Raw genomic sequence first — 25,138 nt, 5'->3', positions numbered from 1 at the left:
GGCTCCACCTGCCCCGCCTACCATTGGCCCAGCCCAGCACAGGGCACTGTCTGGAAGTTATTAGCTAAGGGAGGCGGGGAGCTGAATTGTGTACCTCTAGAAGGGGAGAGAGGCTGCAGTTACGTTTGGGACAGCCAAGATCAGGGATATGAAATAGCTGTGACCCCTGAAGCTCCACCAGTCTCTAAACAGGTTGGCTGGTGTACTCGGTGGAGCAAAGGCCGGTGGGGCCAACAGTTGGGGTTCTATGCCCCAGGCTCAGTGAGCTTGATCGTGACTTGGCCCAGAGCCCTTGGCTCCAGTTTGAGCCCAAGTCTGGGCCTAAACCTGCCCACAGGGTGACTGACCTCCACCTGGCCGTCCTGCATATGTTTGCCTTTGGCCACCCAGGAGACATGCCTGGGCTCAAACCAGGCCCCCTCTACTGCTAGAGACAGCAAATAGCATCACAGTAGGTCAGGGCACCAGCCAGGCTCTTGTTTCGCAAGAACCTGGAGCTGGCAGGAGGCCACAGAGAGTGGGCAGTGCCACTCTGAGCTTTTGCAGGCTGAGATGGGAAAAGGGAAGATGGCATGCGGGCATAACTATGTCACCCTGTGTATTATATCTGTGTATAAATGTCACATGTACGGAACCTGGTGCTGTGAGGAGTCTGTACTTCTTAAGGAAGGAAGAGGAGAAAATGAAGGAAAAAGCATATATAGGAGAGATGACCAGACCAGACCCTAAATAAGGGTCAGAGTGGAGGCAAGGAATCAGAGAAAACTCCCACGACGTCCCTCAGCTAACCTCTGCATTTTTGGGGGGAGTTTGGCAAGGTCAATGGTCATTTATTCATTTGTTCATTCAAAGAATATTTATTGATTTCTACTATTACTATTATGATTTTCTTACTTTGGGCTATGTCCTCTGCCAGATGCCACAGTCTAGGGGTGCCTGGGTGGCTCAGTTGGTTAAGCGTCCAACTTCAGCTCCACAGTTCATGAGTTTGAGCCCCACATGGGGCTCTGTGCTAACAGTTCGGAACCTAGAGCCTGCTTCAGATTCTGTGTCTCCCTCTCTCTCTGCCCCTCCCCTGCTCGCACTCGTCTCTCTGTCTCTCTGTCTCTCTCTCTCTCTCTCTCTGTCTCTCTCTCTCTCTCAAAAATAAATGGACATTAAAAACAATTTTTTTTAAAGAAATTTACAGTCTAAAGAGGGTGACAGACACAGAATAGGCGATTGTAACATGGTGTCACTAGAGGTGGCACAAGAGGCTTTGGGAACACAGAGAAGGCACCTAGTACAGTCTGGAGGAGTCGGGGAAAGCTCCCCAGAGGAAGGAGTTCTGAGTCCTTTAGAGTGAGAGTAAGAGCCAGCTTGAGCAAGTGGCCCCTGCCATAACCTTTTTGGTTGTTTGGCAAGCCCAAAGCAAAGGCAAATAGGCCTATTTGGTTCCAGGTGACTCAGGAACTGCTGAAAATGTCGCCTCTGCCCCCCGAGCACCAGCCATTGCCCTGGAGTCTGGGCAGGAGGGTATACAGTGGTTTTCAGGGCATCCCTGGGTACTGGCAGATAAATATGGGCCGTAGCTAAATACACGTCTCTCCTCTGCCTGCCCCACCCCCACCTCCTCGACCAGGGATGCCTATTAATCCTGACAAATGATGACTTACGAACATGTAATGCAAACTGATTCATCATACATTCAAATCCGCCGCCCCGCCCCAGCGGGAGGCCCCAGCCAGACAAGTGTATTACACGGATAATGTATTTGACGTATTAATAAAACCAGCCGCATTGCTCTGGCGCAGGGACTGGGGAATGCCAATATACGATGACAGATCACATATTGATGAAATCCAGATGTTTGGAATCATAGTCTTGGGGCCTTGTTCATATTGACTGAAGGTAAAAAATGCCATCTGTCAGCATGTTAACTCTTCCTGTCCCACACTCAGCAGAGGCACCAATCGTGGTTCTCTGGAGGGAAGAGAAGGAGAAAGGGGAGGAGTGAGAGGGGGGAGGATGAGTATGTAGGTGGTCTGGATGGTGATGGATGGATGAAGTTGGGGTATATGGCTGTACTGTGGATACAATAGGTGGAGGGGACATTTTCATGCCTTACGTTCTTGACCTCTCAGCAGCATGTGACCCTATCAGTGACAGCCCCCTCCTCGAAACTCTTCCCTTCCTGGCTTTGACGATACCATGCTTATTTTCATCCTCCTGTTGACTGTTCTGTCTTAGTCTTTGATGACTTAAACTTCTTCTACCTGTTGGAGTTATTCAGGGTTCTGTTCCAGCCTCTTCTCACTGTATACTCGCTCCCTAGGTGATCTCACCTACTCTTAACTTCAGTCACTGATTTATTCATTCAGTGAATGTTTACTGGGTATTTACTATATGCCAGACATTGTGCCAGGCACAGAGGAAGCCTGAGTGAACTTTAGCTCTTACCTATATGTCAATGTCTCCAACTCCATAATTCTGACTCCAGTTCCCATAGAGTGCCCAGAAAGCATTTTCATGTGGATGTCTTAACAGTTCCTCAGAGTAAGTACTACATCCAAACTGAACTCATTTTTTTCCTCACCAAGCCTGCTGCCCCTCCTCCTATTGTACAAGGCAGTAAATGGTCTACCACCCAGCAGTTCTCAAGCCAGAAGCCACGGAATCACTGTTGGCTCCTTTCAGTCCCTTAACCCCCAGATCCAACCTGTCCCTTTCAGTTCACCTCCATCATCATCGTCATCATCATCATCATCATCATCATTATGCTCCAGCAAGGCACCATCATGCCTCCCCTGAATTAGTGAGATCACCTTCTAAAGAGCCTTTCTGCATTCTCTACTTTGCCCCCTCAGACCGTTCTGTACTTTGCAGTTAGAATGATCTTTTAAAATTTTTTTTAATATGTATTTATATTTGAGAGAGAACGAGACAGTGTGTGAGCAGGGGAGCGGCAAAGAGAGACAGAGACAGAGTCTGAAGCAGGCTTCAGGCTCTGAATTGTCAGCACAGAGCCCGATACAGGGCTCGAACTCATGAACCATGAGATCATGACCTGAGCCGAAGTCAGACGCTTAGCCAACGGATCCACCAGGAGCCCCAGCATGATCTTTTTTAAATGCAAGTCTGATATGTCTCTCTCCTGCTTAAAACTCTTCGATGACTTCTCACTGTATGTTAAAAACAACAACAACAGGGGTGCCTGAGTGGCTCAGTCAGTTAAGCATCCAGCTCTTGATTTCAGCTCAGGTCATGATCTCAGCTTGTGAAATCGAGCCCAGCTTCTGGCTCTGCACTGATAGGGAGGAGCCTGCTTTCGATTCTCTGTCTCCCTCTCTCTCTGCCCCTCCCCAGCTCACACATACTCTCTAACTCTCTCTTGCTTGCTTGCTCTCTGAAAAAAAAAAAAAAAAAAACTAAACTAAATATACATTAAAAAAATCATTAACGTAATTAAAAAGTCCTCCAGGATCTGGCCTCTCTGTCATTCTCATACTCTGTCCATCACTCTTTCTGTTCCAGCCACACTGGACACTCTTCACTTCTTCCGTTGGGCTGTCTTCCCTCTGTACCTTCAAACATGCTATTTTGTACCTAGAACACCACTTCTCCACAATCATTGCCTGACCAGTTCCCTCTGATCCTTCACACCTTTGTTTGGATGTCACTTCCTTCACCTCCCAGGCCAGCTGATATACTCCCACAGTTCCGTGCACTTACCTTTTTCTAAAACCACTCTTGGAACATTTGTTTAATGTCTCTATCTGCAACCAGTTCCTAAGCTCCTCGAGGGCAGAGAATGTACCTGTCTTGTTCATTATTGCATGGCATCCATAGGGTAGCAGACCCATCATCACTATCCAGCTGCCATTGGTTGGATACTATCAAATTATTGCCTAAGTGAGTGGAAAAGGAGGTAAGTAGCTGGGTATTATTCAGTAGTTAAGAGCACTAGCACTAGTGGAGTCAGGCAGACCTGAATTTAAATCCTGTTCCGAACCTTCTAGCTATGTCATTTCATTGTTCTGAACCCCATTTTTTTCATCAGTGTGATTGCAATAATAATACCTATCTCACAGGACTGTTGTAAAGATTAAATGAGATAAACTATGTGCAACATTAAACCTATAGCCTAACATATAATAACACTCAATAAACAGTTATTATTATTAATAGATAGTGGATAAATGGTTAGATGGATGGACAGATGGATATAGTGGCATACAAACCAATCAATAGATACATGCATGTGGATGGATAGGAAGAAGGAACTCCATGGAGGCCAGAAGGGCCAGGACCAGAGTACCTACTGAATGGGACACAATCTTGACCGTAGCAGAGAAGAAGGCGGGATACAGGGCAAGGCCGGGCCCTGTCAGAAGGGGATGGATACAGGCACAAACAACAAACTGTGCTAGTGTCCTACTAGAGATGATAATGAGCCATCACTTTGTAGAGAGCCCTGGTTTAATTGAATCCTCACAAAAGTCCTGGAAGTTAGATATTATCATACCTGTTTAACACGAGGAAAAACTAAAGCTCAGAAGTGTTAAGTGATTTGCCCAAGGTCTCACAGCTAATAAGAGACAACTCTGTTGAATTCTGCTTGAAGCCTCCTCTGTGCCTTGGTCACCAGGAAATGGAAGCCGTTCTACTGGGGGGTCGGGGAAGGGAAGGGTGGGGCACATATGTGTGTACACACAAACACACACACACACACACACACACACACACACACATTCTCTTAAAAGGTCCCACCTCTCTTGCCATTTGTCATTAGCGGTACCCTCACCCTCACTTAAACCCTGCTCCTTCTTAAATCAGACACCAGGCAGTCAAGCCCTGCCTTTTGTGGTCTGCAGAGCCAAAGATCATCAAGATGGGATTTGAACAGAGAGGCAAGAATGGAAGCCACAGGCAACAGAACTAGGACACAACCAAACAGACCAAGCCCGAGAAGCAATCCCACAGCAGGCGTGTGGCAGGGTCAGACGTGAGTTAGTGGTCCAAGAAGGGAAGGCTTTCCCTTTGAAAGAGTCCCCATCCTCCAGTGTCCAAGTCTGCACCTGTCTTCACTCCCTGGGATGGCAGAGATGGAGCAGCTTGGTGGGCCTTTGAGTCACCCGCCCCCGATGGTCAGCACTTCCCAACAGAGGGGGGCAGCAGAGGGCTGATCTGGGACCCCAGGTGCCTGAGGCCCAGTTCCAAGGCCTGATGGCTGCACTGGTTGGAGCCTGGCCCAGGCAAGGCAAAGGCTACTTGGCTTAACTGCTCCTCTCTCCTCAGCCTGGCTATCAGTCCTCACAGCCTGCAGTTACTTGTGGTGGAGCGTGGCTGTTCTGGGTGTGGAGTATTCTAAGCAGCTCAGAAAGGGAAAGGGGCCTTCTGGAGGCCACACAGCTAGGGAGCCTGACCCCGCAATCACCTCTGGCTCTTTGAGCTCGAGGTGCCCCGCGTAAGGCTGAGGACAGGGTCAGTCCCCTCGGCGCTCTGCTCTCCTGCTTCAGGGGATACCTGCAGCAGGCAGAAACGTGGAGGTGGCAGGCGCTGTGGTGGCGGTGGCGGTGGCGGGAGGGAGGTGCAGTAATGAATGTGGACGGGAGGCGGAATGAGTGATCCATCTTTGCATGGGAGGGGAGGGGGCCGCAGGCGTTCCCCCCACACACTCACACACTCAATCAGGCGCTGTCAGACCTCCGGCCGCCTGGCATTTTGGTGAAGAATCTCTCAGCTAAAAATTGTTGTCAGTCCCATTTCCTCGTTATCAGTGCAAGGGCTGAGGCAGCGCCCGGGGATTAACAGGAGCGGCGAGCGCCCGCACCGCCATCCACCGCCGATAACACCAGGCCTCCCGCCTCACCTCCCCCATTCATCATCTTTAGCACTGACAGCCCGTCCCAGTCCCTGTCCCCAGTCCCTCATGCTTCCCACGTCTCCCCACTGTGCTGCTCAGCCTGCCTCCTGACCTCCCTGGGGAGCTAGGCCTCCTGAAGAAGTACAAGATTCAACCTAGGCCCACATGACCTGGACCCACCTGTGGCAAAGGGCCTGGCCAGCCATGGGGTGGGGCACGGGGGCAGGAGTGAGGAATGCTCAACGAGAAGATGCTTCCTGACAGCCTGCCTCTGGGGGGCTCCGTCAGCCTACCTGTGATGCCGGCTTTGGCATTGGAGAAGGAACTCCTACATCAGAGGGGCAGCTGGACTAGGGATTTCCAGAGGTCTCTCCGGCCTGAGAAGGACTCTTAGATTCTCGGAACTGTGGCAGAGAAGAGCCAGAGGATGTCTACTCCCAGGCTTAGGAAGAGTTGGGGGTTGAGGACTTGGTTCCCACCCCCACAAGACCACAGCCCCCTCCTCTTGGCCATTCCCAGTGGTTTTATGGCCCGTTTTATGGCCACTGTAATGGCCCAGGTCAAAAGCTTCAGGGAGCTGTATTCTGGGAATTATGCAAACGAGGAGCAGGCCCAGGGCCAGAGTATGGATTTTGTCATTAAACCTGGGCAGGCCATGTCGTTAGTGCAGTAAAACCCACGTCATGACCACAGGTCTCAATATAAAATTATAGGGAACACAGCGGGGGAGGGGAAGCAGGGGGCCCATGGCCAGGCTGACACCTGCCACTCTAACCCCTGAGAAAATGGGGGTGGGATGGAGGGCATAGGCTGCAGGGACCCTCTGCTGATCCCTGTCAGTGCTGTACCTAAAGCTGGGAGTCAGGAAGAGGACCCATTGTCTCAGTAGAGAAACTGAGGCCAAGCTCAGAAAAGTAGATCTCTGTGGCAGCAAAGCAATCAGACTGAGAACAAGCATGTGGGAATGCTGATTCCTGGTCCCAGCCTTGAAGGGAAGACTCTGGGCTCCAGGAATCCCTAAGAGCCAGAGTTGGTATCCCAGGCTACTGGGCAGAAACCCTGATATTTCTACCTCAGCATAGACCCCATGCCCTGAATCCTCCCCTTTCATAGGTCTCCTCTCTTACCATTTCCCCGCTATGCCCCAGGCCCTGCCTCGATGACCCATTTCAACAGCCTTGTCAACTCTCCCTTATTCATCCTTCATGCCTTCCATCCAGGAGAGCTGTGACCATCCTCAATCTTGTGTCAAAGGGAGGTGGGTTCTTGTGCTCAGCCTGAACTGGAAGCTCCTTCAGGCATGGGGCGCTAGAGTTAGCAAATGAAAATATATGATGCCCAAGTAAATTTGACTTTCAGAAAAACAGTGAGTAACTTTTAGCATAAGTATGTGCCATGCAATATTTGGGACATACACTAAAAAAGTATTCATTATTTGCCTGGAATTTAGTTTTACCTGAGCATCTTATATTTAATTTGGTAACCCAACACAACCACCTTGGTCATCACTAGCATGGCCTTTATCTCTCTGAAAGCTAATTTTGACTCTCTCAGGACAAAAGTGGGAAGAAGAAGCAGGGAGGAAGATCTTGGCTTAAGCTAAAGAAGTCTTTCTACAGGCATGCCTTGGTGGCTCAGTTGGTTGAGTGTCCAACTGCAGCTCAGGTTATGATCTCACATTCGTAGGCTTGAGCCCCGCATTGGGCTCTGCACTGACAGCTCGGAGACTGGAGCCTGCTTTGGATTCTGTGTCTCCCTCTCTCTCTGCCCCTCCCCTGCTTGTGCTCTGTCTCTCTCTGTCTCTAAAAAAATGAAATAAAAATTTTAAAAACTAAAAAAAAAAGTCTCTCTACGGAGTTTACATAGATAGGCAAGGATATATCTGGATAAACAGGCCTCCTCAATTCCACACCTTAAGCAGAGGCCAGAAGAGCACTGGGTGGAGACAGTGGCAAGGGAGGGGGTTTAGGCTCCTCAAAAGACGTGCATTAAGCAACCTTCAGGCTCCTTCCTAGCATAGTGTGCTCTGGTTACCATCAGCAACAGAGACAGTGACAGAGCTGGGACAGAGTGGGAACAGAGTTCAGGTTCCCAGCTGGCCCCCAAACCAACGGAGCCAGCAAAATACCCACTTGGGCTCCCATACAATTTGAAGGATATTTTGGAGGGGGAAACCCAGACTCTGTTAGATTCACAAGAGGCCAATAATGTTATCCAAGTGAGAGGTGGTGAGACCCAAACAGGAAGAATATAGATTCCAGGAATCCTGTAGAAGCAGAACGAACAGGACTTGGTGGTTTAATGAATGTGGGAGGGACAGTAAGGCACGAGAAGGGGCCTCGGGGGAGGCATAGGTTCCCGGCTGGGGTAACCAGGTGAACATTGGTGTCATTAACTAAGAGGGCACTGCTGAACAGGGAGCAGGGGTGAAGACGCTGAAGAACTTGTTTTTGGATCATTGAGTTTCAGATTCTTGGGGGACACCCAGGCATTGATATCCATTAGGTGCTTGGATAGAGGGGCCGAGAGAACCAGGGAGCGATCTGGGGCAGAGATACAGATTCTGGAGTCTACAAAGCACAGGTGGGAGTTAGGGCCATAAGAAGGAAGAAGATGATCCAGCATACAGAATAGGGAGAGAAGAGGCTACGGGAAGAACCCTGGGAAGGTGAGGAACTGGAAGAAAACACTACCCCAGAAGTCAGGCAGATCCTTTTTGGTCTTTCCCACTCAACTGTGAGGGCCTCAAAGGCAGGGACTAGATCTGATTTTATGCTGTGGCCCCACTGCTCTGCACTAGGGCTAGTTCAGAGTAGACCTCAGACGATGTTTGTTGAATGACAACAGGAATGCAGGAATGAGTCCTCTTTCTCCCTCTTTTCTTCCTTCTCCAGATTTGGAGAATATAAAAACAGTAAGGAAAGGAGAGACAGAGGGGTCACTGGATATTCTGAGTGATGGTATGATTAAACCAAGACCTTCCCTAACCTGTATGAAATGAAGTGATCCAGGTTTGATTACACAGAGCATTGACTGTGTCCCAATAGATTTCCCACAGGGGCGGCCGGCTAAGGAGGCACCGTTCATGGCCCCTGGAGCCACAGAGAAGAGTGAATGGTCATGGGCTCTGAGACCCTTGGGCTCAACCCCTCTCTGGGCCAGTAAGCCCTAGGAGGCAGCAGCACACTTGCATTGGAGGATTGGGACACTGGGTTTCTATATGTCCACAGACAAGCCCAGCTTATCTGTCTGTCTCTTCTTCTTCCCTCTCCAGGTAAGAAAAAGGCAGCAGCATTGTTTGACAGCCAGGCCCCTATTTGCCCTATCTGCCAGGTCCTGCTAAGGCCCAGTGAGTTGCAGGAGCATATGGAGCAAGAACTGGAACAGCTGGCCCAGCTGCCTGCCAGGTAAGCCACCAGCTGGGGGAGCCTGCCTGCCAGAGGGTTCCACTCAGTGTTCTGGACACCAGGTCCCAGGAACCTGGCCCACACTCCATCCTCTAGGTAGAAGTAAGGCCCTACTGTTGTTCTCCTCTACTCTGCTTTCAATCCTCAGATCCTGCAGCTAAATGGTGATGCATTTCCCTTCTTGCTGTATTTTCAGAGATGGGAGGAGAGTGACCCCCTCTTCAGGCCTCAGCCTCAAAAGGGCACAAGAGGAGCTGGAAAGGGGATGAGCCACTGCCACAGGCCTGTACTGCCATGCTAAGCCTCAGGGTTAGGGTACCGGAAGCAGGGACTGGGCCTGCCAGCCTAACCAGAAGTGCAGCTTCGTGCTGCCATCCAGGGGAGTAAGCACTACCTTCTCTATCAGTCTCAGGGTCTGAAAGGTGACAATCAAGCTTAGCCATGCCCTGCTGCTCTACCCTACCTCCCTTCTCCCTGCCTGAAGGACCAGGTGGAGTCTCCTTGAGGGCCTTATGGAGGAGCCAGGTTATCAAAGGGACAGAGGAGAGGTATAACAAATCACCCCAAACCTTAGCAATTCAAAGTAGCCACTTCATTATACTCATGGCATCTGTGGCTTCAGGAATCCAGACACAGCACAGAGGGATGGCCTGTGTCTGCTCCAGGATGTCTGGGGCCCCAGCTGGGAAGACTCGATGGCTGGGAGCTGGGATCCTCTGGAGCCCCCTTCACTCACATGTCTGGTGGCTGATTCTGGCTCTCAGCTGGGACCTCAGCTGGAGCTGTGACCAAAGCACCTACACTTGGCTTCTCCACGTGGTCTGGACCTTCTTATAGCATGGCAGCCTCCAGGTAGCTGGACTTTTTATGTGGCAGCTTAGGGTACGAAAGCAAATGTTCCAGCCAAAGAGATGGGAGCTGGATCACCTTTTACAACCTAGCCTCAGAAGTCACTTAATGTCAGTTCTGCTGTACTCTATTGGTCGAGGCAGTGTCAGCCCAGCCAGACTGAAGGGGAAAAGATATACACCCCACTTTTTGATGGGAGAGTGGCAGGGTCATATTATAGAAGAGCACGTGGAATGGGAGACATGGGTGGTTGCAGCCATCTCTGGAAAATATGGTCTGCTACAGGGGAATAGCCTGTCCCACCTCTCCCAACCCCACCCTACCCCTTGTTCAGTCCAAGTCACCAGACTTGACTGATCTCCTTCCATCTACCCACACCTAATCCCCCATGCAGGGTGCAGGTGACCCAAAGGTAAACCAGAACTGGTCCCACTCCCAGAAGCTCACTACATGAGAGTAAGGAGAGCTGGGGCATGAAACCCCAAGGGATAGAGGCTGCTCTATGGGAAGAACTGTGGGGCATGGAAAAAGCACCAACCCAGCACAGAGCAAAGACCTCCTAAGGGAGGTGAGGCCTGAGCTGAATTTTGAAGGAAGAAGTATTAGTTATCTAGCACTGTGTTACAAATTACCCTCAAACCTAGTGGCTTGAAACAACAAACATTTATTACCCACAGTGTCTATGGACCATCAGTTCAGGAACAACTTAGTTGGGCAGTTGTGGGTAGTTGTGGCTTTCGGCTCAGTCTCTCATGAGGCTGCAGTCAAGATGTCAGCCAAGACAGTCATCTGAAGGTCTGACTGGGACTATGGGAGCCATTCCCAAGATGGCTTCTCCACACATGGGTCTCTCCATAAGACAGCTTGAGTTTCCCTATGACATGGTGGCTGACTTCCCACAGAGGAAGTGAGCCAAGAGAGAAACTAAGTGGGAAGCCACAGTGCCTTTTATGATCTAGTCTCCGAAGTCATACACTGTTGCTTCTAGCGTATTCTATTCTCTTCATTAGAAGCAAGTCACCAAGTCCAGCCCACACCAAGAGAGGAGAATTAAACTCTATAAACTCTACTTCTTGACAGGAAGAATATCAAAGAATTTGTGAAAATACTTAAAACTGCCACAGAAGACTATACAAATGATAAAAATAATAATCTGTATGAACCTTCGCTATATGCCAAGCACTTTACATTGCATTAATTTATTTACTCTTCACAACCATCTAGGTAGGCAATAATTATTAAGTCCATTTTACAGATTAGGAAACTGAGGTACAGAGGGGTTAAGTGACTTTTCTAAGGTTGCACAGCCTGTAAAGTGGTAAAGATAAGATTCAAATCCAAGCAGTCTGACTGTGGTGCCATGCTCTTAACCCACCCCCCACCCCCCGCCCCCGGGCGCGCGCACGCACACACACACACACACACTCCTGGGACTAGCCTAGAAGGGGCAGAGCATGAAAGAAATATCCTTCCGCAGATGAGTTCTACACCTTAGCTGTCTGGGAGAGTGTCTGGGTAATAGAGGACTTCCCTCAACAAGAAGAGGAATAGAGACAGAGATGTGTGTGGAGGGCCCCGCAGGGCCCTGTAAAAGCAGTGTACCCCTAAGGGTCTGGAAAATGGGGGCCCAAGCTCTCCTTCTGCCTCCTCAGTAGGGGCCACACTAGAGCCTCATCTTCTTGGCCCCAAACCTGCACTGCCCAGGGCATCCACATCTAGCCACAGAAGTGCCCCCCACCCCCAGCCATGATTCTGCACCAATCCCCCGCCCGCATATTTTCTCAGGGCACCCCCTGCTTCCACACCCTAATGCCCATGTGCATTTCCCCACCCAGAGCCCCCACATCTGCTCCGCTCCTCACGGCTGTGTCTTGCGTCCCCCACTTCTGTGCCCCTCACGTCCAGGCCCCGCCCAGCACCCCCTAACCCCTGGCATGCCCCCCCCACCCGGTGTCTGACAGCCGGACAGCGGGATCTGCACAGCAAGTGAAATTCCCGTCGGATCGATAAAGCCGAAGCGCTGGCGGCGACGGGTCGATGGTTTTATCTGTCTCGGCCCCGCCGCGCCCGGCGCGCTGACAGTCCGACCGGCCAGCAAAGGCGTTCAAGGGCAGCCGCGCCCGCCGCCCCCTCCCCTCCCCTCTCTCGCCCTCCCCTCCCTGCGGCCGCTGCGCCCACCGGACTGCAGGCTGGACCGGCCGCTGCCGCCCTCGTGATTTATCTGGATTTTTAATTGGAAAAAATTTGCGAATTAATTGATTTCAGGAACTTGCCAATTAACATTGTAATTGGGTGCGTGATAAATTCCCAAGGAGCGTGTCAGCTCCCTCCGGGCTGAGGGCGCCGCAGAGCCCGGGTAGCGCTCGGGGAGGGCCCCAGCCTTGGCTGCCCTTGCGCCGCCCCTGCCCGCTGTCTGGGAGACCTGAGGAGAGCAGAGGAAGTTGGGAAAAGATGTGGCACCTGGACTCCTGACACCCCTGAGACTCCTCCCTCCTCTCTCCCGCCGCCGGCAGCTCCAGGAGCTGAACGGAACCTTTGACCAGCCATTTCACAGATGGGGAAACTGAATCCTGCAGGAGGACACTAATCCTGTGTGTGCCCGGGCACAACCCAAAGGAGGGCATTCCCCATCCATGACCTGTGGCCAGAGCCTTTCTCCACAGCTCTCCAGTCTTCCCCTTTCCCTTCCACTTCACGCTCCCTCTCTCTTCTCCCTTCTCCCTGCTTCCCTGCCTTCTTCTCTTCTCTCCAGTTTTCTCCCTCCCTCTCTTACCCTGCCTTTGCCTCTTTTGCTCTCCCCCCTCCCCCCCCCCCCCAGCTTAGCCAGCTCTGGAGCCTGTAGATGCTGCTTCAGGGTGGCTCTCCATCGCCTGGGGGGCCTCCCTTCCTCCCACACGGCTGCTTCCCCAGAAGTTCTTCAGGATGGGCCTGCGTTCAAGGGCCCATCTGCCTCCTTTGTGCCTTCTGTCTCCCTTTGCCCAACAGCACAGAACAGGCCTCCCTGGGGGCAGGCTGCTATTTCAGACACACCTAAGGACTCGCACAGAGAAACGGGGGGGGGGGGGGGGGGGGGGGGGCGGGGACCTCCCAGCTCCCAAACTAGGGCTGGCTACTTTTCAGAGACACAGGCAAACATGCATACATAACATACAGGCACACGCACACCCCCACATTCCAACACACATAGATGTGCTCACCACACACACACACACACACACACACACACTGAAAGAACCACTTCCAACACATGCTCATTCCCACAGGTACATGGGCACACAGACACCTACAGGAAGAAGAGTCAGAACTCCTGTTGGCAAAGCGTTTATACTTTTCAAAGTACTTTTACATTTGGGATCAGAGGCTATGGCCATATACCCTCCCTCACCCCTCCCTTTCTCAGTCCTGCACTGGAGCACCAGTAGACCCCAGGACTAAGTTAGTTCGAATAAGGGGGCTAAAGTTAGATTGAGGACAGGTTGGAGGGGGCTTTCAGGGCTGAAAGGTTGTCCTAGCTGTGGTGGGGGAGCTAGAACATTGGTGGGTCTCAGGAAGTTTGATCACATTGCAGAACTGTAGGAGAATCACTCTGGAGGCCAGTGCGGAGCATGAATTGGGGGTTGAAGGGGGGCAGGTGAGGAGGTTGGGCAGGGTCCAAGGGACAGATGATGAGGCTGACCTGGGACAGTGGCAGTGGGAATGGAGAAGAGGGAATGATGAGAGACTGGTGGAGGAAGAAGCAAGAAGGGAGCAGGGTACTTACTAGGAAGAGCTTTCTGACCTGGGTGATGGGAAAGGTGATGATGGCGAGGAAGCAAATTTCTGAGGAAAGGAGGAAATAATGGATGGCGCTCTGGGCACACTAAGACTAAGATGTCTCTGGGATGGTGATGGGGTGGAAACTGGATGTGTACAGACAAGCAGCAACATAGATGGGGGCTGAAGATTGGAGGGTGGTGGAGAGCAGCCCCCAGACTTGTGAGGCTTAGCTTGGTGAGGCCTGAGCCCAGAGGCCTTTTCTGGGAGACTTCCAAAGCCACTTTTAGATCTGGCCTGTAGGATAGGAAGCCAGCTCTGTGGTCAGTGCTTTCAAAGGGCTGGAAGGAGCCACAGGGAGGCTGGGTGACTCTAGAGAGGCGGGGTATGGAGATGGCAGTGCCCCCACCCCCACTTAAGCCTTATTTAAGGCCGGCCTCGGTGTTTGGTTGGGTAATGAACTAGATAAACAATTCCCCAAATAGATTAAAACGAAGTGTAACTTACAAAGGCGGCTGGTGATGATGGTTTATTCCCGGGCAGCACACCATTTCTTTATTTCCAAGGATAATTCAGTGTAAATCACCTTAATTAAAAGTGTCAGCCCAGCCCATGAATATTGTACTTAGGAACGCGTTTCCTGGGTCCCAGTTATAATTTAAAACCCATGGATCACTAGGCAGCGAGTGACTGAGAAGGGAGGAAATCGTTGGGGGTGGGCTGTGGAAACAGGGAGGGACGGAAGGCAGAGGAGCCGATGGGCTGGGCAGGATCCAGTCTGTCTGTAGCTCTGGGGCTCAGACCTCTCCTTTTGGAGGCAGGCTTTTCACCAGACTCCTATCTCTGGGGGACCAAGCACACTTGGTGGTGATCAGGTTGTTGGAAGAAAGGTGGGGTAGGGTGGGAACACTTGCTCAGAGAGAGGGCGGGAGCTTGAGGTAGTACCAGTCTGACTTAAGGGAAAGGTAAGAGTACTGGCAAAGGGAGAGCCTGGACATTCTCACCCTAGATGTCCTCATTTCTATTCACCAGCCGAGGAAACTAAAGCCCAGAGTCAGTAGGATGCTCCCCAAAGTGGAGAGAGAAAAAGAACTCCAAGCTCTGTCCTCCATCCTAACCCCTGAGTAGCTTTAGGAAATCAGTGTGGGCAACTGAAAAGCAGCACTTTGGACTCGGTCAGACATGAACTCAAACCCTACATGGGCTGTGTGAACGTAGAGGTGTCACTCAACCTCCATTGGTCAACTTTGTAAAGTTTTTGTGAAGATTAAAGAGAGAACACATATAAAGTACCCGACCCATACCTGTCACGTGTGGTTGATGCACAATCATTGTTCACTCTTTCCTTTTCTGTCCCAACCTGATCCTGCTCAGATAAAGCTCAAACCTCAGGCCAGCAAGAACGCTGTCGCACAGTAGATGCCTCATTTCTGTACCTGTCCAGGCACAGTGCCGGGCACAATGGGACGTCAGTACTTGTTGACTGAGTGAAGGAATGCTAAAAGTAATGAACTCAAACTAGTTGCTCCTCAAGAGCAGCTCAGTTTCCTCTCTGTATCCCCATTGCCTAGATCAGGGCCTGACAGGGAGCAGGAATACAGGGACTGTTTAAGAACCAAATGTAACTGAATGGAACCTGGTCTGGTTGTCCTTCCCAGTCTGTGATGCCCACACTCTGTAATCAGCCAGGCAAACAGTTCTGTGTTTACATTCAGATCTGTGATGTGTGTATCTATGTGGGTGTGTGTCCACGTGTGTCTGCATTTGTGGATGTGTAAGTATCTGGGTGTGTGTTGGTGCATGTGGGTGTACCTGTGCATGTGTTTATGTAGATGTTGGTGCCCGAGCAGCTCTTCACAGTCTGGGTGACTGTTGTGAATGTGTCCGTATTTACAACATGTTTGAGCCACTGGGTGTGACCACATGTGTCTGAGTGACTGTTGACAGAATTATGGACAGTGGAGATGTGTGTATCTGCCTTTATACCAGGGTTTCTCAACCTCAGCACTATTGACATTTTGGGCCAGATAATTCTTTTTTGTGAGGGGCTGTCCCATACACTGTATGTTGGTTAATATCCTCTACCCACCAGATGCCAGTAGCAAACTCCCTACCCCCATCTGTGATGACCAGAAAGGTCCCCAGACATTGCCAAATGTGCCCCAAGGGACAGCCGCTACTTTATCTGAATCTATGTCTTTGCTCACGTATTGGGGTACCTATGTCTGACCCTATGGGTGATTCCTGTGTATACGCCCTGAGTCCGTGCGTGTCCTATGCACTCTGCCTTGGGTATGTGTCTTTTGTGCTTTATGGACATCTCTGTGGGCATGCTCTACCTGAATAGCTTGTATGGGTGTCTGTGCAGGGACCCTATGTGAATGGGCTGTGTCTGCCTCCTGCACATATCAGCCAGCGCCTCTGCGTGTATGTATTTGTATGTGTGTGTGAGTGCACGTGCGTGAATGTGTGAGCACAGATGTGGCGAGCACAGTGGGGGCAGCAGGGAGGGAGGGACAGGAACAGGGATATTAATGTTTCTGAAGTGGATCTGATTTGATACGTCTTGTTCCATTGTCAGCATCTGTTTAGCAGGGATTTGTAATACTTTGTGGCTCTGGATCACTCATGCTTAGCGCAGGATGTGGCCTTGCATACCAATTTTGTTATTAAACACAGTCCTCGCCTCCCCCACAGCCCATCCATCACCTCCCACCCCCGCCCCCGCCTGCTCCGAGCCGCCCACCATATTTCAGGGCCCAGCTCCCGCCCGCCTGCCGCGCCCGATGCCGGAGGGCCTGGGGCTGACAAATTGAATCAGGGGGAGATCATTCCTGGCCTAACGCAGTTTGCAGCGTGTTGGAGGGAGAATTGACAAGAGCCATGTCAGCTCCATCACCCCCAATCCCATAGGAGCTAAGAGCAGGCTGGGGACAGGAGGTGGAGGGAAGGGGGCATCCAGGACAAGCAGAACACTCAGGGCTGATACCAGGAGTCAGGTAAAGCCCCTTTCCTCAGATTATTGGGGGAGCCTACCATGCCTACTGTCTCTGTCCCCCTCCCAGGAGCCAGCTGTTGCCACTGGCCCCTGATGGAGGCTGAGCTAGTCAGGGCCAGCTGAGGTTGAAAGGCCTTGGTAGAGCTTGGCTGAACAGGGCTGGGCTAAGCTGGCTATGCCTTCTCTTTTTGGGGTTTTCTTGCTATTCTCTTGCATGCCCTGGGCAGCAAGTGGGATAGTCACCCTGTTCTCTTCTTTCTTGGCAGCAAGAATTCCCTTCTGAAGGATGCCATGGCTCCAGGCACCCCCAAGGTAGGTGGACAATTGTGTGTTTTCCTCCTACCCATCCTAACCTAGGCTTCCCCATAACTGATTCCTCTTGAGGAAAAGGAGCTCTTCCTGGATCCCCAACTGTCTCCAGGGTTTGATCGTCAGCCTGAGGCCTAGGGCTTCCCTGTGTGCTTGAGAGAGAGAGAGAGAGAGAGAGAGAGAGAGAGAGAATGTAGTCTGAGTATGAGCCAGAATATGCTCATCTGACTTCTTCCTTTTCCAGTCAGAACAGGAATCAAAGCTAAGAATGACATGGGGGCATGGGGGACCCAGACACTAAGGCTGGGGAGACTCCAAGAAGGAAGGTGAGCTGTAGCAGGTAAATAAAAATATAGAAGTGCTGGTCAAGACAGATAGTACACAGGCCTTAGAAGACACACCATGGGGTGTGTGTGTGTGTGTGTGTGTGTGTGCGCGCGCATGAGTATGTGTATACTTTGTCCTGAGGGCAGCAGGGAGCCAGGGAGGATGTTGGACTCATCTGGGGAGACAGTCTGCCCCTCTAAACAGATACCATGGGAGAGAGGTTTGGGAGCATCAGATGGAGAAAGGAAAAATGAAGGGCAAGTAGCTGGCTCAAAGGAGGGGCCAGAGAGGCCTCAGCACAATGATGTGATTTGTATCAAGAACTCCCATAGATGGCCACAGAGGCAGATGGTACTGCTTTCCCAAAGGTGATGATTTTGAGGAAGTGGGGACCTGGGGAGGAGAACTAAACCCTACTCACTAAACCCTTCCTCACCCTTGGCAAGGCAACATATTTTGTTAAAAGTTCTCACAATGACTCTTAAAGGCAGGAATCCCTGGCCCTTTTTATAGGGAGTGAGGAATGAGTGTTGAAGCTTCCAAAATGGATGGAATCAGTCAGGAGGACTGCACAGAGAAATCAAAGAAAAAGCCAGGAAGAGTATCTGGGGACCTCTGGGAGGGGGGGGGGGGTCAAGATAATAAGGTACAGGCACCAGGATGGGGCCAGAGGAGGAACAGTCATGCATCGGGATGGGTACAGGAAAGCATGGTATCCCAGACTCCTAGGGGAGAAAAGTTCCAAAACATATGGGGTGGTCAGCAGTCAAAGAGAGAAAGTCTGGAGAAGGGGGCCATCGTGTTGAGAAATCTTAAAGCCACTGGTGACCTCTGAGGGGGCAGTTTGGAGAAAAGGAGCCAGAGTGATAATATTACCTCCAGGGGTTGGCCCAACTCCCCTGCAGGCCTTTAAAAAGGGTGGGAGTGGATTTTGCACCTTCGCTCAGGAAATCACTCGACACAGAAAGGTGGACAGAGGAGGGGCAGGGAGGCTGGTCCAGTCTTAGATGGGTGCAGGCCCTGACCAAGGTAGCAAAGCCCTCCTGCCTAAAGAGAAAAGGTGGGGGTTGCCAGGCAGCCGTGGATCATACAGGTAGGGAGCCACACTCACAGAGCTTGGCCCGGCCTGCAGCATTCAGTGGTTGTGGTTAAGGAAGGTAGGCCATGGACAAGCTGCCAGGTCAGCCACCGCCACAACCACAGACACCCGACACCTGAGTGTGGCTGTCAGGGCTGGGGATTGGACCGCAGTGAGGCCAGTGCTCTAAGGATAAACACAGATACAATCCACACCCATACCTAGTCCCCCGCATACGCAGATGCACACACACCGAGGTCAGAATACTCACACAGGAAGTCCTAAAACACATGCAGATCCTCCAACTGCCGACACAGGCATATTGATAATTAGGCAAGGACCCCTGCTCGCCCAATTCCAGATTCACACTTATGCCCCCAAAGCTGACCATTTCAACCCCCAAAGCTGACCATCCCCTGCCTGTGGCTGAGGCTTTAGGGGAGCAGGTCATGGGTGGAAGAGGCATGAGGTAGAAGGTTCAAGCAAGAAACTGAGAGGACAGGGAGAAGGAGGGAGGGAGGGAGAGGAGAGGGCGAGGGGGCCTTAGACAAGATTGATGGCCTCATTGCCATTAAGAAAAAAATTAGCCGGTGGCGGCTATCATATTAAAGGGTGAAGAAGCCGTGAATTATTTTCTTAAAGATCTTATCGCTTACAATGATAATTTTACCTTCCAAAAGGCCACTTTTAATGAGGCGAAGAGCCAGGCAAAAAGTCATGATTTAATGCCGGGATTTTTTTTTTCAAAACACATTTTACTGCTTTTTGGTCCATGTTTAAAAAGCGCCAGTGACCTTTTTTTATTCTGCTTGCCCCAGGTGTAATGCTGGGGCCTCTCAGGGCTTCTAACCCAGAGAGAATGAGAGAGAGAGAGACAGAAAGCAAGCATACAAGAGCAAGCTTTCTCATGGTGGGGGGCAGGGACCCCACTTTGTTTCCCCTCCTCAGCATCTTCCCTGGGACCAGAGAAGGCAAAGGACATTGCCTGAAAGACCACCTCAGTCTGGAGTGGGGGCTTAGTCACCCACTAGGCCTCCCCCTGGGCCTGGCTGGGTGAAAAAAGGGCTCCGAGTTGCAGGCCCTTCCCAGCCTCTTTCCTCCACCAGCTTTGGGGGGCCAGGCTGAGTCAGGGAGCCCTGCCAGACCAGCAGCTGCCCCTCCCTTCCCAGGACCCTTGCCTGAGGATGTGCAGCATGGCCACCGCATGCGGGTCACATCCTAAGGCTCGGTCGGAGATGAAGGATAAATGGCTGCTCCATCTTTCCCAAATTGCTTTCTTTGGGCTGTCACTGGTGATTTGGCATGGTTTCTCGGCTGGGGAGGCCTCCTGGGGGCTTGTATGCTTCCGGCTCGGAGCTGTGCAAACTGGAAAGGGTGGGAGAAGGAAGTAGGGATTGCTTTCAGGCCTCCAGGCCCCCAGGTTGCAGCTGAACAGGCCTTGGCAAGAGCCAGCAAGAGCAGGCTGAACGTGCCATGTAGTATTTAGGATTGTGGCGCTCACACACAATGTAAAGCGGACAGTTTATTAATCTACACTGCAGGCGCACGTAGGAGAGGCCATGAGGGACTGACGTGGGGGGGTTAGTTCTCCTAGGGTTCTCGCTGGGGTCATTGCCGCAGCGCAGGGATAAATGGACCCAGCGTACATCCCTAGCTGCATGCAGGAAACTCATACATACTATTTAATTTACTGTCTCCATAGCAGGGCTGCCTTCAGCCCGTATTAGGGGCAGGCAGGGCAGCAGGTATGCGGCTTTACCCCCAATCCTTCAGAACAGTCCCAGAGTCTCTGCTTGTGAAGGGAGAACAAAGCATGTATTATCTCATCCAACTGGGAGTGGGCAGGGAGTCCTGCCCCACTGGGACAGAGATTACCTGGGGTCCACGAGGTTTGGACCCTCTCAGAGGTCTCTACCCATCCCTGAAATCAAGCCATCCTCTCCCACAACCACATCCTCAGGGCCTCAAAGCCTGCCTTCCGGATCTCAAGAGTGGTTCCTCTATCCCTCTGCCTCCCTCAATGGCCCTCTCCCAAAAGCTCTGTTGGACTGGGAACCCTAGGGGACTGACCGACTGCAGGTCTCATTTGGCCTGAGGCGACATGTCCTTTTTCTTCTTCCAGTCCCTCCTGTTGTCTGCTTCCATCAAGAGGGAAGGAGAGTCTCCAACAGCATCACCACACTCCTCTGCCACTGATGACCTGCACCATTCAGACAGATACCAGGTGAGGAGGGAGTGCGTGAGCGTGAGATGGAAGCTCCTGTGGTGAAAGCTTAGAGGGGCATGCTGGTGCTGATTCCTCCCCTCCTTGGGAGGTGAGAAGAGAAGCCAGAACTGTACTTGGTTCCCTCTGTGTCTAGTGCCCCTAACTGAAACCAGAAGGCACACGTGTCAGGGAATGGGCCTTAAACAGATAGGTTTTAAGGAGCAATGCAAGGTCACCTGGGTTCTGGTGGGCTGTAAGCACTTCTGAAGCCATCAAGAGGTATCCCATGTGGTTTGGTTTCATGAGGGACCCAGAGGCATAGCCCCAAATCCCCCGAAGACTTCAGACTTCCAAACCAGGATCCCTTGAGCAAATAACTATTCAATCCTGCCAAACCTTCATATCAGACCCAGAATGAGACAAGAAGACACTGCCTGAGTGCCTTGAGCAAACAGGAAAGGAGTAATCACACAGTCCTAAAAGATCACAGCAAGACGGGGGCCTAAGGGTAACATCCTAGCTCTAAATGGGTCTCCTTTATGGTAGAAAGAGAAAGAACTCCCCCAGAAACTTCTGTCTGGGAAGAGACAGAGCCCTGCCCTTGGGAGCCCCAATCAGATGGAAAAAACAGGGCCCTGCTCTAAGAAACATTGGCCTCAATGGCAAAAGGGCTTCTTGGGGAGCCCAGTACGAAAGGAGAAAACAGCCCTGACTCAGAAGCCCTGATCTGATATGGAAAGACAGGCAGCAGGGACCTACAATTCTGGGTGGAGAGCCTGGGTCACTGCCCTGGCATACAGGAACTCTTTGTTGGAATTAGAGATGTTCCCCTTGGGCCCCCTTTCCTCCCAACTGACACAGCCCGGCATCAGGGTGCGAGCTTAGAGAAGAGAGTGGACACCGGCCTCCACTGGCACCTCCTCTGCTGGGTGCTTCGGTACTGGGACTCAAACTGCATAGCCCTAAGTGTGAGCCCCAGGGAGGGATCCCCCTCTCATAAACCCTGGTTCAAGACAGGCAGCCCAGTCCGGCCCCTGAAAAACACTGCTATTACCCAGACAACCCTAACATAGGTGGAGAAATGACCCAACCTCAGGGAATTCTGGTCTGATAGGGAGATAAGGCTCTGTAACAGAAAGTTCCGCTCCAAAGGGATGGACAGAGCCCTGCCCTTAGGGTGCATCCTGCCACCCTCTCTACTTCAGTCACAGCATTCAGCCTCAGCACCTGCTGAGCTAAGAACTACCATCAGGCACAGGCACAGGCACAGCCTGCTAAGACATGGCACCAAGGTCTTCTGTGATTTAGGTTCAACCCGTATTTCCATTGCTAATACTTCCATTCCTAATACTGCCCTCCAGGAATCCTCTGAGCTATCCTCACAGAATTAATGCTCACTACTCCCTGACTGTGCCATTCCTTTCTTGCCTGCACACTTTTACGCATGCTGTTTTCTTTTAATGGGACTATTTTACCCCATCCCATCACATTTCTATTTATATTTCAACAACCTGCCCAAATACCATCTCCAGGAAGCCTTTCTGGATTAGCTATCTCTTCTCACAAACCCTATATGTCCCTATGATTACCCTTATCATCCTATATTGTGATCACCTGTTTATCTATGTTTCCATTATTTACTGACATATAACCAGCCATCCCAAAACTTAGTGGCTTAACACAATTTGTTATTTCTCATGATTTTTTCAGTTGACTGGGCCTTTCCTCATTTATGCAGCTCATTCAGCTAGATGACTGACTAGGCTGGAAAGCCTCACATTCTGGGAGATCAGGGTGCCTTGGTTTTCTTCCATGTGGCCTCTGGTAGGTTAGACCGGCTTCCTTACTTGGCAGCCTCAGGGCAGTGTCACACCAAGGGGACGAAGGCCAAAAGTGCAAAGCCTCTTGAGGCCTAGAATCTGGAACTCACACATCACTTGACAAAGCAAGTCCCAAAGCTACCCCATAATCAAGGGATGAGGATTCTGTCCTCTTGACAGAAGGAGCTGCAAAGAATTATGGCTGCATTTAATCTATCACAATGAGCATGACTGTTTCACTAAACTGGGAGCTCCTCCAAGGCAAGGACGTTGTCCCATCCTTCTATACTCCCTTCCTGTACTCACACATGCCCGGCCCAGTGTCCTTGCCTTCAAGGGGTTAGATTTGCAAATAAATAATTATAGCCCAGTGTTTAAGTGCTGTAACAGTTATAAATAACTTTCTGGGATAGTCCAGTGTAAAGAGGGGGTTTATCAGAGCAAGTTTCACAGAGAGGTAACGAATGAACACGGTTTCAGAACACAAGTAGTTCACTTTGATGAACAAGGAAGATTCTTCGTCTGCCATTTCAAGGCAACGCTGTGTAAAGAGCATAGAGGTGTAACACAGAATGATGTATTTGGGGACTTGCTAGCAGTTCACTTTTGTTAGCATGTAAAACCCAAGGGGAATTAGCAGGAGGTGAAGCTGGAAACCCCAGGGACTAGCTGGATATCCCATCCCCTGATCTTTACACAATGCCTGGCATGTACTAGTTGGTTGGTTATGTTGGATTTTTTTTTAAAAAACCATCAGTGTAGGTCTTGAAAGCAGGGAGTGTTGGTTTCTGGTTTGGATTCCCATTTACTTAGCCCCTGCTGGGTTAGCCCTCTTAACCATTCCTCATTTTATCCTCATAGCAACTGTGAAGGCTAGGATTCATTGTCCCCCATTTACTGCTAAGGAAACAGGCCTGGAGAGGGGGTGTGACTTTTTGGGGAACACATAAATTATGAGGAACAGAGTCAGAATTTGACCTGGGATCTGTCTGGCCCTGAATCCTAAACTGTTTCCCAGCCCTGCACTGGGCTCAGGGAGTTCCATTGTAAATATCCTTCTCCCATTACCACTGATATCTCCTGCATGCTAGGCCCTGTGCTGGGTGACTGGATACTGGAGAGATATCATCACCACCACCACCACCAGCCCCCACCGTAGAAGGGACACATAGGTAATCACCATATGCAAGATCAGAGGGAAGCCAAGGGATGGTGAAAACTCAGAGGAGGCAACAAACCCAACCTCGGGGGGGAAAGTGAAATTTTCTCAGAGTCCTGAAGGGAGGAACAACCGTCAACCAAGCAGGGGATATGGAAGCAGCAGGATAATCTAGCCCAGAGTCCAGAGCATTAAGTGCTCAAAGAACTATATATAGTTAGCCCTATAGAGCTGAGTGTGGGGATGGCAAAGGGAGAGCACAAGAGTGGTAGAAGAGTCTGAAGACAAAAACAGGTCAAATAAGGCCTGTGTGCCATGCTACAGATCTTCTAGGTGGAGAACCACTGAAGGATTTAAAGAAGTGGGGGAGAGGGAGAGAGGGTCGATTTTGCATGATACAAAGATTACACTATCTGTTGTCTGAAGTATGGTCAGGGAGAGAAACTGAAGACCAGAAGGCCAGATGAGAGACAAAACACGATTATGAACCAGAGCAGTGACATCCAAGACAGGTATAGTCATAGAAGAAACACTCAGGGATGTCTTGCCTATGCCAAGCGCTATGCGGGGACTCTGGGTTCACCTGTATGACTCAGACATGACCCCAACCCTAGAGTGGTCAGCCCACCGTACAAATTTGTATGAGCTATAACGAGGGTAGAGATGGAAGCACTCTAACGGGAGGAAAAGAAAGGTATTTTTGCTTAGGTCTGGAAAGATGAGTAGGAAATGCGCAGAAGTGGAGATGAGAACATTTAAGAGACCTTTAAAGACAGACTTCCTGGAATCTAAAGTTGGACTGAGTCTATGAGGAATGAAGGAGGGTGGGGCCAACGACACCTCTAAAGTTTCCGGTGTGGGCACACCTGAGTGGATGGTGGTATCCCCTTACGAACTGAGCACCCAGGAGAAAAGCGGCTGCTTGCGGGATGTTGAGTTCCACGTTGGCTGCGTGGGTGTGAGGTACCCGTGAAAGCTCCAGGGGCTGTCCAGCAGACAGCAGAAATGGGAATCCTCTAACAACGGGACTACAGAAAGGCTAGGGGTTGGGGCGGGACAATTTGGGACACTCGGTGGGACCGCCCAGAGACGACCCGGAATCCAAACGCCTCCTCCCCAGCAAAGCGCCAGCAGCAGGGCCGGGGTCCGGGCTGAGGCTCTGGGACTGAAGGAGCTCCGCGCGGGGAGGGCGCGTGGAGCGGGGTGGGAGGACCCGGCAGTGTCTAAAACTGGGGCTGGTAGGCTTTGGGTGCGGTGGGAGGGACCCCAGGGCGGCCCCAGCCGGTTACTACCGGAGTAAGAGCAGCTGTTTCCTGGTCCTGGTCCGGCCGCCCCCGCCCCCCCCATCGTGAACTTTCACCCCGGCGCGCGACGGCAGTGGGTCACG

The 25,138-nt window shown here is 51.2% G+C and overlaps 1 protein-coding gene and 1 long non-coding RNA gene across 6 annotated transcripts in view; one reads left to right on the top strand and one right to left on the bottom strand.

The window, feature by feature from the left end:
* RNF220 (ring finger protein 220) overlaps positions 1 to 25,138 on the top strand; it is a 231,168-nt gene that overhangs the window by 186,531 nt on the left and 19,499 nt on the right. For all 4 annotated transcript variants that reach the window (XM_060626179.3, XM_060626181.2, XM_060626180.2 and 1 more), the window contains exons 3-5: positions 9,120 to 9,252; positions 17,119 to 17,164; positions 20,689 to 20,790. In XM_060626179.3, coding sequence (XP_060482162.1) covers positions 9,120 to 9,252; positions 17,119 to 17,164; positions 20,689 to 20,790 — 281 coding nt within the window. The remainder of the gene's footprint in view (positions 1 to 9,119; positions 9,253 to 17,118; positions 17,165 to 20,688; positions 20,791 to 25,138) is intronic.
* On the bottom strand, positions 1,108 to 25,083 carry LOC132673505 (uncharacterized). 2 transcript variants are annotated; one of them, XR_009608082.3, is made up of 3 exons: positions 25,044 to 25,083; positions 20,637 to 20,766; positions 1,108 to 1,962 (listed from the first exon to the last, which is right to left on the bottom strand). It is a non-coding gene; the product is annotated as an uncharacterized LOC132673505 (long non-coding RNA). The 2 variants fall into 2 exon arrangements; XR_009608081.3 differs by lacking the exon at positions 25,044 to 25,083 and adding an exon at positions 24,618 to 25,030.

This window comes from Panthera onca, chromosome C1 (assembly GCF_046562875.1).
Source record: "Panthera onca isolate mPanOnc1 chromosome C1, mPanOnc1 haplotype 2, whole genome shotgun sequence".
NCBI lineage: Eukaryota > Metazoa > Chordata > Mammalia > Carnivora > Felidae > Panthera > Panthera onca.
This window is presented reverse-complemented; position numbering and strand designations above follow the sequence as displayed.